Source organism: Lampetra planeri, chromosome 61, assembly GCF_965212315.1.
Source record: "Lampetra planeri chromosome 61, kcLamPlan1.2.h2, whole genome shotgun sequence".
Lineage (NCBI taxonomy): Eukaryota > Metazoa > Chordata > Hyperoartia > Petromyzontiformes > Petromyzontidae > Lampetra > Lampetra planeri.
The window spans coordinates 1,126,630-1,144,201 of record NC_136167.1 but is presented as its reverse complement, the minus strand read 5'-3'; the positions used below and the strand labels follow the sequence as shown (position 1 = coordinate 1,144,201).

Genomic DNA, 17,572 nt, shown 5'->3' with positions numbered 1-17,572 from the left:
ATGCTGATGCTGCGACTGCTGATGATGATACTGATGCTGATATAGCTGACACTGCCACTGCTGATGACGCTGCCACTGCTGATGATGATGCTGCTACTGCTGATGCTGCTACTGCTGCTGATGATGATGATGACGATGGTTCTTCTTCTCCGTGCCACAACCCCCTGTAGGGCTTCAGAGGCCTACCGGGACTCAGGGGGGTGGACGGTTCCCTGGGGCCAACGGTAAGTTTGGGGAGGGGGGATCACGGGGTCACGGGGTCGCAAAGTCACGGGGGTCATCCACGGCTCGGCCAGGCGCAGGGGGGCGGCTGTCCTAGCGGAGGAGCTGCAACCCCGCGACTCGCCAGGAGACGGCGACGCAGCCAACACGTTGACTCCACTGTCCCTCCTGCGCGGGGATACAACGTTGCTCCCTCGCACGCAGGCGTTTCCCCTGGGAGCTCCGGCTTCCTTCCTCCCGAAATTCAGTCATTGGGCCGACCACAACTTCATACGCAGAGGAGCGCAGAGCTGGGGCAATCGTTGGTGGGGCCGGCTCCTCGCTAGCGCGTGGCTGCCGCTGCCTTCCCACTCCCTTGTCTGTGTGGTTCCTCCTCCTCCTGGTGCCTATTCTGAGTCGTCCTCTCTCTCTCTCTGAGTCTTCCTCTCTCTCTCTCTGAGTCGTCCTCTCTCTCTGAGTCGTCCTCTCTCTCTCTGAGTCGTCCTCTGTCTCTCTCTGAGTCGTCCTCTCTCTCTCTGAGTCGTCCTCTCTCTCTCTGAGTCGTCCTCTCTTTCTCTCTGAGTCGTCCTCTCTCTCTCTGAGTCGTCCTCTCTCTCTCTCTGAGTCGTCTTCTCTATCTCTGAGTCTTCCTCTCTCTCTCTCTGAGTCTTCCTCTCTCTCTCTCTGAGTCGTCCTCTCTCTCTCTCTGAGTCTTCCTCTCTCTCTCTCTGAGTCGTCCTCTCTCTCTCTCTGAGTCGTCCTCTCTCTCTCTCTGAGTCGTCCTCTCTCTCTCTCTGAGTCGTCCTCTCTCTCTCTGAGTCGTCTTCTCTATCTCTGAGTCTTCCTCTCTCTCTCTCTGAGTCTTCCTCTCTCTCTCTCTGAGTCGTCCTCTCTCACTCTCTGAGTCGTCCTCTCTCTCTCTGAGTCGTCCTCTCTCTCTCTCTCTGAGTCGTCCTCTCTCTCTCTCTCTCTCTCTCTGAGTCGTCCTCTCTCTCTCTCTGAGTCGTCCTCTCTCTCTCTGAGTCGTCCTCTCTCTCTCTCTGATACTTCCCTTCTCTCTCCGTCTCTACGAGAGCGAGGAGCGAGCGCCGTGCGAGCGTGGCGTTATTATTCGAGCGCTGACTCCGCTCAGGGCAGCACGCCAAGCGCTGGTTTTGCCGCGGCGCTGACCCCGGGGGGGGGGGGGGGTGGTGACTGACTGACTGTGGTCGGATTCGCAGGGACCTCGCGGTTTACCGGGGGCCGCCGGCAACGCGGGCAACCCGGGGGAGAAGGTGAGACGGCACGGTGGCGATCACCGCCGCGCCTCGCACGCCAACACCACCGTCGCCGCACCCCCGTTGTAGATTATCCGGCGATTGCTGTGGCCAATTACCGCTCTAGGTGACAAACAAAACATCGGAATAGGCTTCGGCCTTTCTGGCAATAGAACAGGAGTTGTGTTAAGATATTCAAACGGCAAATAGACACCTTTTGCAAGGCATCATCAAGTGTGCATTCACCACACACCACGCTGGTGGCAAAACAAACGTGGCTCTGATGATGATGATGATGATAATAAAGTCGGAGGTAGAACCTCCTTCATGGCCTCGTCTCACCACCACCGGTGGTAGGCCGGAGAACAACGCCGCAAGGCGAACAGCAACAGAGGCAGCGCGAATATCAACGTTGTAATACCCCAGAGGCTTCGCTCCGGTGGCGGACCTTCGACCAGCGGTGGCACGAGTCAAGCAATTGCAGGGCTGCGTCTTTATCTGTACACGGTGGCTAGGAGATGTCTACTACCTCGCATGGTACACAGGAGGTCATGGGTTCATTCCCGATCCTGACGCCTGCTGTATATTTGGAGTTTGCGTGTCTCTCTCCCCGTGGTCGCATGGAGTTTTCTCCGGTTTTTCGCCTCCACATTTAGAATCGACATCACCAAGCGTTTCGAGCAATTTGGCTGCTGCTTTACATTTCCTATGATGATGAGCCCACTACGTTGAGCTGTCATTTGTGATGGCCAGGTCACTTCTGAAAAAGAGCGACGCAGCTCATTGTGGCGCCTTGGCTGGTAACAAAAACACATTTGCGTTGAGTTTGAGTGTTGCACTGTGCACATGGATTTGTGTGAAACTTCCTCTCTCAGGGCCTCCCAGGAAAACCAGGACTGCCCGGCATACAAGGCCCCGTCGGCACCTATGTAAGTTATCCCGAGCGCCGCCCGCTCCCGACACGCACCCACAGCGGGGTACACGGGTGGCCACTCTAACCTCACCCAGCGGGATGTCTGGCGGCTCTCCGTTGTGTGATGGTTACGCAATCAGCCCGTCCCATGTGGCTCCCCCGTGGTACAGCGAGTGGCCTCGCAATCGGCAGGTTTCAGGTTGACACCCAGGTAGTGGAGGGGGGGGGTCACCATAGTGTCTAGGGGATGTTAACCACATCGCCTGGTACGCAGGAGTGCGTCGGTTCAATCCCGACCCATGACGCCTGCTGCTGTTTCTTTGGGGTTTGCGCGTCTCTCTCCCCGTGGTCGCTTCGATTTTTCTCTGGGTCCTCCCGGTTTTTCCCTTCACATTTAGAAAGATGCGTTTCGAGTATTTGGCTGCAATAATTTCCCTCGTGATGAAGGTAAGCCACTTTGTTGAGCTGTCATTTGTGATAGCGAGGTCGCTTCTCAAAAGAGGTACACAGCTCAGTTACTCTAAACGGGTGACGTTGATTCTAAGTGTGGAGGGAAAACCCAGAGGACCCGGAGAAAAATCCACGTCACCACGGGAGAGAAAGATACACATAGACTCCAACTATGCAGCAGGCGTCAGGGTCTGGATCGAACCCACGAACTCCTGCATACTAGGCGAGGTGGTTAACATCTCGGGATGGAACCCATGATCTCCTGCATACCAGGCGAGGTAGTCAACATCTCCTAGCCACCGTGGCACCCCACAACAATGGTTGTCTTCCGCCTTCAACCCACCCCCCGCCATGTGAATGCGGAATTTCCACCACCGCCTTTTTAGGGACCGTAAAAAAAGGTGAGGGAAACACTCTCTCGTCGCTCGTTTAATCTGGTAATCACTCGAACCTTTTCCCTCCCCCTCCCCCCAAGTGATTGGTAACGGATTACTTCTGAGAAGTCGTCCTCGCAGTGCTCCCGGCGCCACTGACCCGTCGTCTCCTTGCAGGGATTTCCCGGCAGCGGTGGCGAGGGAGGCGTCACCGGTTCCCCAGGGCCCAAGGTGCGAGGCCTCCGACAGGCTCCTTCAGGGGTTTGAGCCCGACTTGCCGGGCTGTGCTCGGGATAGGCGACCGATAATAATCGGAATCTTGATTTGAGAATCGGAATGTTTATTTATACTGGAGGGGAAATCAGATGAGCTATAAAGCTCTTTTGTCACACGTCCAGTCGGGGCACGGGGTAAGAACGTTACGGGTGTAGTGACGCCCACACACGTCGTGACTTTCAAGATCCTTTATTCAGACACAGCACGAACGCTGCCCAGGGCTGGTTCTTGAGGTTTGAGCTCCGTCTCCTCTCCAGCGTCCCCTCTCTCTCCCCGTGCTGTCTCCTTTGTACCTCCCAAGCCCCCCCACCCCCCCCCTCTCTGAAAGCTTCCATCACCCCACTCCCTTCGGCCGATCTTGACCCTTCCCCACCAGCCTTTCTCAACCGTCCTTCTGCAGTCCACCACTCGCTTTTCCGCCTTTTTACCTTTCAAACATTTCCTGCAGTCCCTTTGGATTTTGCCGCCCAATCACTGCCGAGGCCTGTCTGCACCCAGGTGAGGCCTCGGCCTGCTTCCTGACTGTGTGTCTGACCGTACTCTCGTGTCGGGCAAGCGGTCTTATCTCGGTCATTACACAACGACAAGCAGTTACAAAACACACGACAGTTGTGCAAAGTACATGAAAGGTGAACAAATCACCCAACACACAAACAAACACAACACTAAACCATCCCCATCCTACCTGGGAGTGGCATTGGGCCGCTTGCCCAATGACACTCCCAGGCTGGTCCCCCGAGTCTCTCGCCTGGCCACACAGAATCTACCTGGGTGATTGTGCTCGTGGGTTAGCGGTCCTCCTGGGTGGTGGGTGGTTGTGGGTGATCGTGGGTGGTGGGTAGTGGGTGATCGTGGGTGGTGGGTGGTGGGTGGTGGGTGATCGTGGGTGGTCGGTGCTCATGCACCACTGTCAACCAGCAGCATCAACATTACCAAGTTGTATGTTTTACACGATGACGCTCGTGTGTTGTGTTGTGACGATGATGATTGCAATGATGACGACGACGACGAAGACGATGATGACGAAGATGATGACGAAGACGATGATGATGACGACGACGACGATGATGATGAATCTGCTGTCGATGTGTGTGGCAGGGCGAGGTGGGGAAGCAGGGAGCTCCGGGGAAATGGGGACAACCCGGACTTAAGGTGGGCCTGGAGCGGTGTCGACCGCATTCAAGACATCAGCAGTGACCAAAACATTTGTGTGTTGCTATTATCTTGGTAATCGTTTCTGTTTGTTGTATGTTTAGTTTGATATACATTTAATTTTTTATAGATTTTTTTATAGATTCATAATTTTTCTAATAATATAATATAATACTTTATACATTTTTTATATACACATACATTTTTTTGGCTTGAGCCCAGTACGAGCCGGTTTGCTTAAAAAAAACGGCACATTTGTTCCGGTGGCAACCCAATTGTTTTTTTGCCGTGCCTGGTGGTGGAGGGTTCACAACTCCAGTGGACACCTCACGCGATGGTGGAACGCAGAACAAGCGTTGCTCTTGAGCCTCATGTGTCTTCTTCCCCCTCGAAGGGACCCCGAGGGAACCCTGGAAGCTCCGGGAAGCCAGGTCCCCAGGTGAGTGACCCGCACGAGTCAACACGCCATGACAGCGTGGGCAGCGCGCGAGTCCTAGACATGCGGCGCGTGTGTGGTGCAGACCTAACCATAACCCGACCACGACTACTAAACTACTCTTGTTATTTCAAATAGTTAACGCCCACTGAGCTTTATAGATATTTTTCTGAAGCGACCTGGCTGTCACAAACGATAGTCCAACCAAGTGGGCTCATCATCATCAACATCGTCACGTGGATGTTTGTAGCAGCCAAATTACTCTAAATGCGTGACATCGATTCTAAAATGTGGAGGGAATAAACCGGAGGACCCGGAGACAAAACCAGCCGACCACAGGGAGAGAGACACCGCAAACTCCAAATAATGAGCGTTCATACACGTGTGGGAAGAAACCGGAGAACCCGGAGAAAAACAACGCGTGCGAGGGGGAAACGCTCTATCCCCGTACATTTTTGTCCGCGCTGCCTTCGACCTGGCGAGTTGGGGGAGGGGGGGGGGGAGCTTACGGCTCTTCGATGCCCGCCCCCCCCGGGGAACGGGGAGGGAGTTTGGCGCGACATCGGCGTGCGATCCGCCACAGCTGGCTTGCAGGCCGCGTGCGTAGCCGCCGTGTAAGAGCCCGAACCTTGACGCCGCCGACGTCGCAACCCCAACGGCAACGGGGATCGCCGCGCGCTGCGCCGGGAGCCCCCTGATCGGCGACGCCCCCTGTGCCCCCCTGTGCCCGCCTCTAGGGGAAGCCAGGGCAGCCTGGAGCCAAGGGCTTCCAAGGGCAGCCGGTGAGTACGGCCGCCCGGGCAGCCTCTGGAGACGACACCCACCGGCGGCTCCTCGCTTGTCGGGGCGGTCAAACGCAGCGGCGGCATCAGCTGCCAGCTCGCCCCCCTCTACCCCCCCCCCACCCCAACGTGAAGTGACGTCGCGGGGTGTGGACGGGCCGCCCCCCCCCCCCCCCCCACGGCGTTCACCTCTCCCCCCCCCCCCACCTGTAGGGCCTCTCTGCAAAGCCCGGAGTGGACGGTGAGACGGGGAAGCGAGGCCCGCCCGGGAGCCTCGGCCCCGCAGGCCCGAGAGGGCCTCCCGGGCCGCTGGGCCTACAGGTGAGACGACCCCCACCCCGAGTGACCGCCCCCCCCATGCCCCCTCCCCCACCTCCCCTTCCCATGCACCCAGTTTTTTTCCCTTTTCCCAAATTGCAAATCCGAGCCGAGCTCGTCCCGAAGAGGCTCTCACGGTTCGCGTGGTGTGTGCATGCCATGTGTGTTTGTGTGCCGTGTGTGTGTTCGTGCCGTGTGTGTGTGTGTGCTGTGTGTGTGCGTGTGTGTGTGTGTACGTGTTTGTGTGTGTGTGCCGTGTGTGTGCCGTGTGTGTGTGTGCATGCCGTGTGTGTGTGTGTGTGCGTGTGTGCATGCCATGTGTGTTTGTGTGCCGTGTGTGTGTGTGCCGTGTGTGTGTGTGCCGTGCGTGTCTGCATGCCATGTGTGTTTGTGTGCCGTGTGTGTGTGCGTGTGTGCCATGTTTGTAGGGTGAACAAGGTGACCCCGGTCTGGACGGCCAACCTGGAGACAAGGGAGATGTGGTAATAAAACAACAACAACAACCACAACAACAACCACAACAACAACAACAACCACAACAACAACACAAATGGAAACTTAAACTCTTCAGTAGCAGCGTGTGACTGTGGTGGTCCAGAACAAACCGTAATAACGGACGACGCACAGAGACTCATAGATACCCATAAAAACGCATAGACTAACACTGCCCATAGACTCCACACTACCCATAGACTCAACACTACCCATAAACTCAACACTACCCATAGACTCAACACTACCCATAGACTCAACACTTCCCATAGACTCAACACTGCCCATAGACTCAACACTACCCACAGACTCAACACTGCCCATAGACTCAACACTACCCATAGACTCAACACTGCCCGTAGACTAACACTACCCATAGACTAACACATAGACTAAAACTACCCATAGACTAACACTGCCCATAGACTAACACTACCCATAGACTAACACTACCCATAGACTCAACACTACTCATAGACTCAGCACTGCCCGTAGACTAACACTACCCATAGACTAACACATAGACTAACACTACCCATAGACTAACACTGCCCATAGCCTAACACTACCCATAGACTAACACTACCCATAGACTCAACACTACCCATAGACTCAACACTGCCCATACACTAACACTACCCATAGACTCAACACTGCCCATAGACTCAACACTGCCCATAGACTCAACACTGCCCATAGACTCAACACTGCCCATAGACTCAACACTGCCCATAGACTCAACACTGCCCATAGACTCAACACTACCCATAGACTCAACACTGCCCATAGACTCAGCACCGCACCTCCGATGTAGCGCGGTTGGCTACGTACGGTGCGAAGGAAGTTCCTGACGACACAGAAGACCCTGGCAGAGTAAACTCCGCACTTCTCCTCCTCATTTGTCCCTCCGCCCGCCAGGGAGGACGGGGCCCCCCCGGGGAGCCAGGAGTGTCCGGGCTCGACGGGGAGCAGGTGAGTGACGCCGCTGCCATGAGCCGTGAGCTGCTGCTCAGTGTGCACCACGGAGCGATCTCGCGTTGTGACGTCGTCGCCGTCGTCGCCGTCGTCACAGCCACGGCGCATTCTTCACCGCCCTGAATGGGTCTCAAGCGGCGTGGCTACGCGGCGAAGTTCATCGCAGTGACTCTGAAGACGGGAGATGTTGTTGTTTCCTCGCACTGAAGACGGGAGATCTCTCACTGGGACGTCTTCACAGTCGCCCCGATGCCTCCCCAAGGCACAAATCAGACTGTGACGTTGCAGCAGTTTCTAATGTGAACAACTTAAAATGTTATCTTTATTAGGCAATTCACGTTCAAATAATCATTATATTTTTACACAACAAACCTATTTATAGAAAAATATTTTTTATTAGAAATATTATTTCTCATCTCCAGCTGCTAGTGGATGAACCGCGCCTGCACAAATGGTAGCTCAACGGAATGGATCATCATCATCATCATCATGTGGACATTGATAGCAGCCAAATGCTCTAAGTGCATGTTTCTAAATGTGGAGGGAAAAAACCAGAGGACCCAGAGAAACCCATGTGACCACGGGGCCAGAGAGAGACACGCACACTCCAAATATACAGCAGCAGGCGTCAGGGTCGGGATCGAACCCACGACCTCCTGTATACCGGGCGAGGGAGTTAACATCTCCTAGCCACCATGATGATGATGAGAGAGAGAGACACGCAAACTCCAAATATACAGCAGCAGGCGTCAGGGTCGGGATCGAACCCACGACCTCCTGCGTACCAGGTGAGGTAGTTAACATCTCCTAGCCACAGCGGCGCCCCAACGCCCCCACAGGCTCATTTGTTGCGAGCGAGCGAGCTGTTTGATTTCCAGCGTGAAGTTGGACGCGTTCTCCGCACGTACGTACGCATTGCGTGCACGTGTTGAACTTCGTTCGCCACCTTACGTAGGCTACTGTGCCAATTGGAGGCTGTACGGATGTGGAATTTGAAAGTCTGGTTTGGCCCTCGGTGAGCAAATGAGGCCCCCCCCCCCACGCCTGGCCTGGCTCTGTGGTTTCGTGTCGGGCGAGCGACCTCCAGTAAGCGAGTCTTGAGACTCAGTCTTGAGACTCAGTCTTGAGACTCAGTCTTGAGACTCAGTGAGGCCTTCTGTCTGTGTCTTCCCATCTAGGGCCTTCCCGGTGGAGATGGGGTGAAAGGAGAGTCGGGATCTAAAGGACCTCTGGTATTTACTCTCTGGGTGTTGCGTTCATTTTTCGGAGCTTTATACTGTGCCGAGAATCTGTCTGTGTGTGTCTTTCTGTGTGTGTCTGTTTGTGTGTGTGTCTGTGTGTGTCTGTGTGTCGACTCAGCCTCAAATGAGTACCTGGCACGGTGTGTAAACATCGCCACTGGAGAGACAAAGGCGGCCGGGCGTGGTGCTGGCCACCCAACCCCTTGTGTGCTGTCCCGGCCTTCATAGGTGCTACTTGCTACCAGCACTTGCCCCTACAGTCTGTTAAGGCTATCCGGAGGGTTTTTTTTTGTCTTTGCACAATGGGTACCCGGTGTTCAGGGGGCAGCGGTAGCATCGCGGTTAGCGAGCCGCGCCGCACAACCTGGCGACCCGAGTTCGGTTCCCGCTCACGGCCGGTCCTGGGCCTCCCCTTGGTCTGACGCGGCCTCAGGGGAGTATCTTGCGTGATGTATAGAAACGAAACTGGGAAGACAAAGACGGTGGTCGCCGCATTGCACGGCGCTTACAGATGCGCTCCTATGGCCGTCTGGAACGCCCTTCCGATATTAGGAAGCCACTGGAGCTGTTCCCTTTTGAATCATCGTCGTCTAGGTTGACAAACAGATTTCTTGAAGTGAATTTTTGTGTTTAGTTTGTTGCCCTCCCACCGCACCTCCGATGAGCCCGCTTGGCCACGTGCGGCGTGACAGTAGTTCAACATCCGGCGACGTACGTACGTACGTACGTACGGAGCGTCGACAAGCGGAGGCTCGCCCGTGGACTGGTGCGGCCAGCTGGTTTTCATTCTGCCCATGTGCCCGTCCGCAGGGAGACAAGGGGGAGCGCGGGAGCTGGGGCCCGCCGGCTCCCAAAGGGGACAGCGGAGAGCAGGGGAGCGTGGGCCCCCGGGGGGCGTCGGGACCCCCAGGGAGAGAGGTGAGGCTCTGAGCAGCGATCGGATTTTTTAGGCCCTCGCCTTCCCGGCATCATCGTGGCGGCTCGTAGGGGGTACCTGGTGCGGTGTGTAGTCAACGTCAGCACTGGGGAGACAAAGGTGACCGGGCGTGGTGCCGGCCGCCCGCCCCCCTCGTTGTTGCGTGCCGGCCTTCGTAGGTGCTGCTACTCGCTAGCGGCACTTGCCCCCACAGTCTGATGAAGGCTACACTAAACTCAACTTGTTTTATTATTTTAGCAGGCGTCAAGCCCCGCTGAGCTATGTAGCGTTTTTTTATCAGAAGCGACCTGGCTATGACGAATGATAGCTCAACGAAGTGGGACATCATCGTGTGCAAGTTTAAAGCAGCCAATGACTCTAAATGCACGACGTCGATTCTAAATGTGGAGGGAAAAACCGGAGAGAGAGAGAGACACACAAATAGCAGGCGTCAGGGTCGGGATCAAATCCACGACCTCCTGCACCACGGTGGCTAGGAGATGTTAACTCCCTCGCCTGGTGTACAGGAGGTCGTGGGTTAGATCCCGACCCTGACGCCTGCTGCTGCTGTATATTTGGAGTCTGCGTCTCTCTCTCCCCGTGGTCGCGTGGATTTTTCTCCGGGTCCTCCGGTTATTCTCACCGCATTTAGAGACACGCGTTTCCAGTGTTTTGGCTGCCGCTATACATTTCCCCACGACGACGACGACGAGAAGCCCACTTGGTTGAGCTATCATTCATGATGGCCAGGTGGTTTCTGAGAGAGAGCTGCCCAGCTCAACGGGGCCTTACGCCTGGTGAAATTCTACAGTTTTAGCTTCAATAGCATCGCAGGCGAGCGAGTAGCGAGTTAACACGGTTGGGGACCTTGTGTCGTGATGTCTCGCAGGGCGCGAGCGGACCGGGAGGCCAAGCTGGAGCGCAGGGCCCACGCGGAGAGAAGGTAGGCCGCCCCGAACACACGGCGGCACCCCCCCCCCCCCCCCGCCCCCCCCCCCCGCACGCTCGGACGAGAGGGGAAACGCACAAGCGGAAAGAAACTCCACGCCAAAAAGAGATCTCCTCTCTCTCCCTCCCCCCAGCGTGGCTGCGGCTTCCACTCCCGGGCACCGTGCACGCTGGGCTTGCTGGTATCATGGGATACTTTCTTTTTTCGGTATCAAAGTATGAAAAGTAAGAATAGTGTTTTACCCTCTGTGTACGTACATTGCCGACGAGATGTCCCACCCCCCCAGGAGATTTTCCGGGTGAAATATTTTCACGATAAATGAAGCGTGTGGATCGCCATGTCTAAAAATGTCGGTTGATACCATAGGTTGGAGAAGAAAGTCAGCCGTGGTAATTTCACATTCCCATCGCGGTGACCAATCCACCCATGGCACAACCACCGGTTAGTACTGCAGTTGGAGAAGAAAGCGAACAGAATTGGATAAATAAGAAGTCAACCGCTTGACGTTTTGCAACGGTGAGATTTCAATGGCATTGAGATCATTGGCGTGTGACTCAAGGCCTCACCGTGTCTCTCTCTCTGTCTCTCTCTGTCTCTCTCTGTCTCTCTCTGTCTCTCTCAGGGTCCGCCCGGGCAGATTGGCCCTCCGGGCTCCGTTGGCCACATGGGAACGATGGGAAGCCCGGGGGAGACTGGTCCCAAAGGCGAGAAAGGCAACCGGGGATTGCTGGTACGAGGGGACAGCCACGGGGGGCACGGGGTATGGGGGGGGCACAGAGGGGGTGAGGGGCTACAGCAAGATACTGGAGAGACGAAGTCGGTCGGGCGCGGTGGTGCTGGCAACCCTTCCGCTCGTGCGCCGTGCCGGCCTGCATAGGTGGTGCCGCTCGCAAACAGCGCCTGCACCCCCAAAAGTCCGCGAAGGCTACACGGGGGGGGGGGGGGGGGGGAGGGTTTGTATGGAGCTCACGGATCGGTGCGGGGTGAGCAGTGGCGTGGTGGTTGGCGTGCGGCGCTGCTAAGCCGGTGCTCCGTGTTCGATTCCCGCTCGTGCACAACGACAGTGGCGCTTGTGTGAACCCCTCTTGGGCCTCGCCTCGGTTGGCTCAGCCTCAACACGTCAGGACCGGGGAGACAAAGGCGGCCGGGCGTGGTATTGCCCGCACACCACCCCCTTCACGTGCCGTGCTGGCCTTCGTAGGTGCTCCCTAACGGCGCTTGCTCCCGGCAGCCTATGAAAGGCTCCACGCGGAATCGTTGTCTTTGTGACCTTCTCGGTTGTGGTCTCCCCCCCCCCCCCCGCAGGGTCAGCCTGGACTGCAGGGGTCAAGCGGAGCAAGCGGACCCCTGGGCATCCCCGTACGTCCCTCTCCTCCCTCCCCCATTAAGCCCCCGGCACCAAATCACCGGCACACCACACCTACGCCTCATGCCGCTTCTCGCGCGGAATTCTGCTCACATTTCTGTCGAGGTTACAAAGGGCAGCGGGCAGCAGGCATTGCTTTTCAAGGGATCACCCGTGCTGGTTTGTTAATCATTTCATTGCAACATCTGCCCAGGGCCCCCTTGGCGAGCGAGGCTCGGAGGGGAAGGAGGGAAACACCGGAGACAAGGTACGGAAAGTGAGCGAGCGTCGAGTTGACGTCGGACCACTTGTGGCTGCAGGTCCTGGAGGAGGCAGCTGCTGTCCTCCTATTCAGAAGCGACCTGGCCACTAATGATGGCTCGACGTAGTGGCTTATCACGTGGAAATGTACATCAGGCAAATACTCTAAACGTGTGTTGATTCTAGATGTGGAGGGAAAAACCAGTGGACCTGGAAAAAAATCCACACAACCACGGGGAGAGCATGCAAACTCCAAATATACAGCAGGCGTCAGGGTCGCGATTGAACCCACGACCAACTGCATACCAGGCGAGGTCGTGAACATCTCGCCGCCGTGCTCTTGTTGAGAAGGCATCATGACTGGAGTTTGCGTGATGGTGGTTTATGCCTCTTGACGAGATCAGCAAGGTATTGCGGCTCATTAATGGCGGCCTTGTATCGCGTACCGCCCTAGGACATCCACGCTTGCGTGTGCCGTGTGTGTGCCGTGTGTGTGCCGTGCGTGTGCCGTGCGCGTGCCGTGCGTGTGCCGTGCGTGTGCCGTGCGTGTGCCGTGCGTGTGCCGTGCGTGTGCCGTGTGCGTCAGGGCGACGCGGGGCCAGACGGGACCTCGGGACCAACTGGAGCCGCCGGACTCACGGTGAGCACCCACGGCCCCATCCACTCACGTTGAGATGCAAGCGGTGCCCGTGTGAAATCCACAGCAAGAACATTTTTAAAAAGTGGCGGTTTGTCCTAACGGTGGAGGAGGCAGCTGCTGTCCTGGGAAGCTTTAAATGAAAATGTAAATATCTTGTTCTAGGAAAACCCGACACTTTTTTCAAATTTTCTTGCTGTGGATTTCACACCTGATGATGATTGCTTGTGTTGCAGTCGAAACGTCGGGCGAATTTTGTATTGTTTAATATTTTTATAATTTTATTTTTTCCCTTCTACGTAACTTTACCGAAATAACCAAGGATATAGAACAAGAGATGTTAACTACCACGCCTGGTATACAGGAGGTCGTGGCTTCGATCCCGACCCTGACACCTGCTGTATATTTGGAGTTCCAATGTCTCTCTCCCCGTGATCACGTGGACTTTTCTCCGGGTCCTCCCGTTTTTCCCTCCACATTTAGAATCAACAACATCACGCGTTTTGAGTATCTGGCTGCAATTATTTCCACACGACGACAAGCGACTTTGTTGAGCTATTATTTGTGATAGCCAGATCACTTCTGGGAAAGCGCTACAATAGAAAATAGTTCAGTTTAGTTAGTTTCAATAGTTTCAGCCACCCAAGCATGATGATTAAACCGGCTTCTCAAGTGTTGTCTCATCCCAGTTACCCGTGACTCGCGATGGAGACCCACAGACTCGCATAGAAACCCCCCGCAGACTCACAGAGAGACCCATAGACTCACAGAGAGACCGATATACTTATTTAGAGACCCAGAGGCTCACGTAGAGGTCCGTAGGCTTACACAGAGACCCATAGACTTACATTGACGATTAGACTCACATTAGAGAGCCATATGTTCATATAGAGACCCATAGACCTCACAGAAATTATCCTGAACCTCTCCTAGGTGGACTCAGCTGTAAACGAGTATTTTTTGCGGTGTATAAACATCAGCAATGGGGATACAAATGCGGCCGGGCGTGGTCTTGGCCACCCACACCCCCTCTTGTGCCGTGCCGGCCTTCAGAGGTGTCCGCCAACAGCACTTGCTCCAACCGTCTGTGCGGGCCGCGTGGGTGATCTTTGTCTGTGCCTTCCTTGTGGCAGGGCACAGGCGGCGTGCGTGGAGACAAGGGCGAGCCGGGCGGAGGAGGAGGCCGCGTAAGTTTCACCTCGGCCCGGTAGTCCGTCCGCAGTGCGGCGTCGCTCACAGCGCCCCTGTCGGTCCCCGGCTCGGCGAAGACTTCGTCCCATGGACTCAGCAGTGCTGAGTTGATGATGCAGTGTTGAGTCTATGGGTAGTGTTGAGTCTATGGGCAGTGTTGAGTCTGTGGGCAGTGTTGAGTCTATGGTGCAGTGCCGGGTCTATGGGCAGTGTTGAGTCTATGGGCAGTGTTGAGTCTATGGGCAGTGTTGAGTCTATGGGTAGTGTTGAGTCTGTGGGCAGTGTTGAGTCTGTGGGCAGTGTTGAGTATGTGGGCAGTGTTGAGTATGTGGGCAGTGTTGAGTCTGTGGACAGTGTTGAGTCTATGGGCAGTGTTGAGGAGGCGACATTGTCGTCGTCGCTGCTGCTGCTGTTGTTGTTTGCGCTCACAGGGATCGCTCGGAGGTCCCGGGGGCGCCGGAGCGGATGGCCCCAAGGGGGACGTGGGCCCTCGGGGTCCCAAGGGGGATGCGGGAGCCAAGGGGAAGCCAGGGCCCCCGGTGAGAGCCCCCCCTTGCGCTGGCGGTGCCCGCGCCGTTGCGTCGGCGTCACGCAAGGAGGGGGGGGGGCGCGTTTGCCGCGTGGTTTAACGAGTCGGGGTCGAAGGTCAACGGAGTTTTTTTCGCTTTTTTATTTTCCCAGGTAAGGGCCCCACTGAGCTTATCGAGATCTGTTTTTCCAGAAGCTCCCTGGCTATCGCAAGTGACAGCTCAACAAAGCTCCTTATCGTTGTCGTGCGGATATTTATAGCGGCGGCAGCAGCAGGCAAACAATCTGAAGGGCTGGGAGAAAAAATCCACGCGACCACGGGGATAGAGACACGCAAACTCCAAATATACAGCAGCAGCAGGCGTCGGGGTCGGGATCTAGCCCACGACCTCCTGCACACCAGGCGAGGGAGATGACATCTCCTAGCCACTGCGGCTCCCCAATAAGCATTGAGCCATTGGTGCTCAACTCCTGTTCACAGCCCTGCAGAGCCAGTGGTGGAAATTCCACATTTCTATGGCAAGGTCGAGTCGATCCTTGAGACAGACACTGTTCAAGTCTCCACCACATGGTGTGGCTTGTCGCATTCCATTCACGCTCACAGCCAACATCGGTGACGAAACATCTGAACCGGTCCTGGGCCTCCCCCCTCTGGTCGTCTCAGCCTCAAATGAGTAGCTGGTGCGCTGTGCAAACATCGCCACTGGGGAGACAAAGGCGGCCGGGCGTGGTGCTGGCCACCCACCCCCTCGCGTGCCGTGCCGGCCTTCATAGGTGCTCGCTAACAGTACTTGACTCAGCCTCAGGTGAGTATCTTGTGTGATGTATAAACATCAGCACTGGGGAGACAAAGGCGGCCTGGAGTGGTCGCTGTTCCTTGCACCACCCCACGCGGCACGCCGGCCCTTAATAGGTGCTCGTGAAGAGCACTTGCCCTGACAGCCTGTTCAGGCTATATGGGGGACCTTTATCTGTTTCTGTGTACGTGACATCCACAGGGCGTTGAAGGCCCTGCTGGTCCACCTGGCCCACGGGGACCTCCTGGCATCCCAGGAGCCGAGGTAGGAATGAATGAATGAATGAGTCGATGAGCGAATGAATCTGAAGATGATCCTCTTGTTGAGGACGCAGCCGATGCCCTTGTAAATCTGCCCCTCTGCCTGGGACATGACAAGTTCCGACTGTCGTCAATTGCTTCGTTTTAATATCAATAACACAATGGCGCTCGAGGCAACGACGCATCCTCCCGCCGCTCTCTCCTCCTCCGCCGGCACTCGGAGGCGGCAGCTCGGCTCAGAATCGTCCTGGAGCAATCCGATGAGCTATAAAGCTCTTTGTCGCACATATCCAGTAGGGGCACGGGGTCAGAACGTTACAACAACAAGCGGTACGAAGGAAGCGCAAACTACGAACCGCGCCCCGTCCTCCTCCGCACGGCGGACCGGCCCCCTGCGGCCGGGCACCCCCAGTGGCAGCTGTCCCTGTGCGACACGAGGCCGCTCGCTCTGAGCCCGTGCCCCCGACCGGACATCGGTGAGAAAGAGCTTCATAGCTCATCAGATTGCTCCGGCGTTGTGAAGACAGATTCTGATTCCCACTCTGGGCACCCGGCCCTCCCATCGTTGGGACATTACGATCACATTTTGTCGAATGTGGCAAAACGTGGACCGTGATTCCGGCACACGCAAGTGGCTGGCTCGTTCCCAACGACGCCACGGATTAATACCACACCACCGCACCGCCGCACCACTGCACCACCGCACCACCGCACCACCGCACCACTGCACCACTGCACCACTGCACCACCGCACCACTGCACCACCGCATCAGGAACCGGAGGCGGCCCTGCCGGATCACAACTCCACGAACCTCTGCTCTGGAGTGGCGAATGACGCCACCCCCCATGTGCCATGATGTCCCCCCCCAGGGCTCACCAGGACCCCAGGGGCAGAAGGGGGAGGCGGGGCGAGACGGCGTGCCGGTGAGACACATTTTCACCCTGCCTTTAAAAATGTTTCATATTTTTGTTTGTGACATACATGATGATGATGTGCAGCAATCCCTCGCCAGCGCGCGGGGAGGAGGGGCGGGGTTCCTGAAAGCTGCCACGGTTGGAAATGCCAAGGCCTTGGGGGCAATGGGGGGGGGGGGCGTTAGGGAAACCGCAGTCGCACTCGCCAAAGCCGAACGAGGTTGCCCATTCACTAAACACACAATAACATACAAACAAAATAACACAATAACACAACGTTGATGAGGACGAGGTAATGGGGGAGGTGGTTGTTAGAAGGAGGAGGAGGGAGGCTTTGCCCACCCTCTCTCCCGTCGTCACCTGGTGGTGGCAAGAGTTCGGTGGGAGGGAGCCGGGAGATGCGACGGTGATACACGGTGGGAGCGACGATTGTGGGGCGACTTGAACTCGCAAGCGCCGGTCACCGCGCTGAACCGCGGATACGCAAAACTCCGTACCCACGCGGTGAGCAAATCGGCATGCCGAAGGAAAACCGCGGATAGATAAGTACCGCGGATGCGAAAAACGCGTTCTATTTACGGTGAACACCCACGCCGCAGTATTGACCAGGGTGGCCGCTGGCCACGACGGCCCGGCCCTGGCGCGTGACGTCACGCGGCACCTTCGACGCCGGCCGCGAGTGGAGCGGGCGGCGCGTCGTGGCCACTCCGCGTACCCACAGGCCTCGGGGCCAGGCCTCGGGGCCAGGCCTCGGGGCCAGGCCTCGGGGCCAGGCCTCGTGGCCCCGTGGCCAGGCCTCGGGCCAGGCCTCGGGGCCAGGCCTCGGGGCCAGGCCTCGGGGCCAGGCCTCGGGGCCAGGCCTCGGGGCCAGGCCTCGTGGCCAGGCCTCGTGCCCACGCCCCCGTGG

At 56.7% G+C, this 17,572-nt stretch overlaps 2 protein-coding genes across 2 annotated transcripts in view; both read left to right on the top strand.

Moving 5' to 3' along the window:
• The first annotated feature begins 175 nt into the window (after positions 1-175).
• LOC144736557 (uncharacterized) lies at positions 176-9,762 on the top strand. Its single transcript, XM_078619107.1, has 12 exons — positions 176-224; positions 1,422-1,475; positions 2,333-2,386; positions 3,372-3,425; positions 4,569-4,622; positions 5,017-5,061; positions 5,796-5,840; positions 6,054-6,161; positions 6,587-6,640; positions 7,569-7,622; positions 8,804-8,857; positions 9,677-9,762. Coding segments are annotated over exons 3-11 (441 nt in total). The 5' UTR covers positions 176-224; positions 1,422-1,475; positions 2,333-2,384; the 3' UTR covers positions 8,829-8,857; positions 9,677-9,762.
• LOC144736542 (uncharacterized) overlaps positions 9,169-17,572 on the top strand; it is a 21,407-nt gene continuing 13,003 nt past the window's right edge. Inside the window, exons 1-11 of the mRNA XM_078619091.1 lie at positions 9,169-9,207; positions 9,677-9,784; positions 10,672-10,725; positions 11,354-11,461; positions 12,037-12,090; positions 12,291-12,344; positions 12,924-12,977; positions 14,108-14,161; positions 14,597-14,704; positions 15,692-15,754; positions 16,621-16,674. Coding sequence (XP_078475217.1) covers positions 9,169-9,207; positions 9,677-9,784; positions 10,672-10,725; positions 11,354-11,461; positions 12,037-12,090; positions 12,291-12,344; positions 12,924-12,977; positions 14,108-14,161; positions 14,597-14,704; positions 15,692-15,754; positions 16,621-16,674 — 750 coding nt within the window. The remainder of the gene's footprint in view (positions 9,208-9,676; positions 9,785-10,671; positions 10,726-11,353; positions 11,462-12,036; positions 12,091-12,290; positions 12,345-12,923; positions 12,978-14,107; positions 14,162-14,596; positions 14,705-15,691; positions 15,755-16,620; positions 16,675-17,572) is intronic.

What these genes read in the sequence shown, in the direction of transcription:
- LOC144736557 (XM_078619107.1), top strand. An exon ending in CCGGTTCCCCAGGGCCCAAG is followed by an intron (nt 3,426 to 4,568) that starts GTGCGAGGCCTC and finishes TGTGTGTGGCAG; the next exon opens with GGCGAGGTGGGGAAGCAGGG. An exon ending in AGGGCTTCCAAGGGCAGCCG is followed by an intron (nt 5,841 to 6,053) that starts GTGAGTACGGCC and finishes CCCCACCTGTAG; the next exon opens with GGCCTCTCTGCAAAGCCCGG.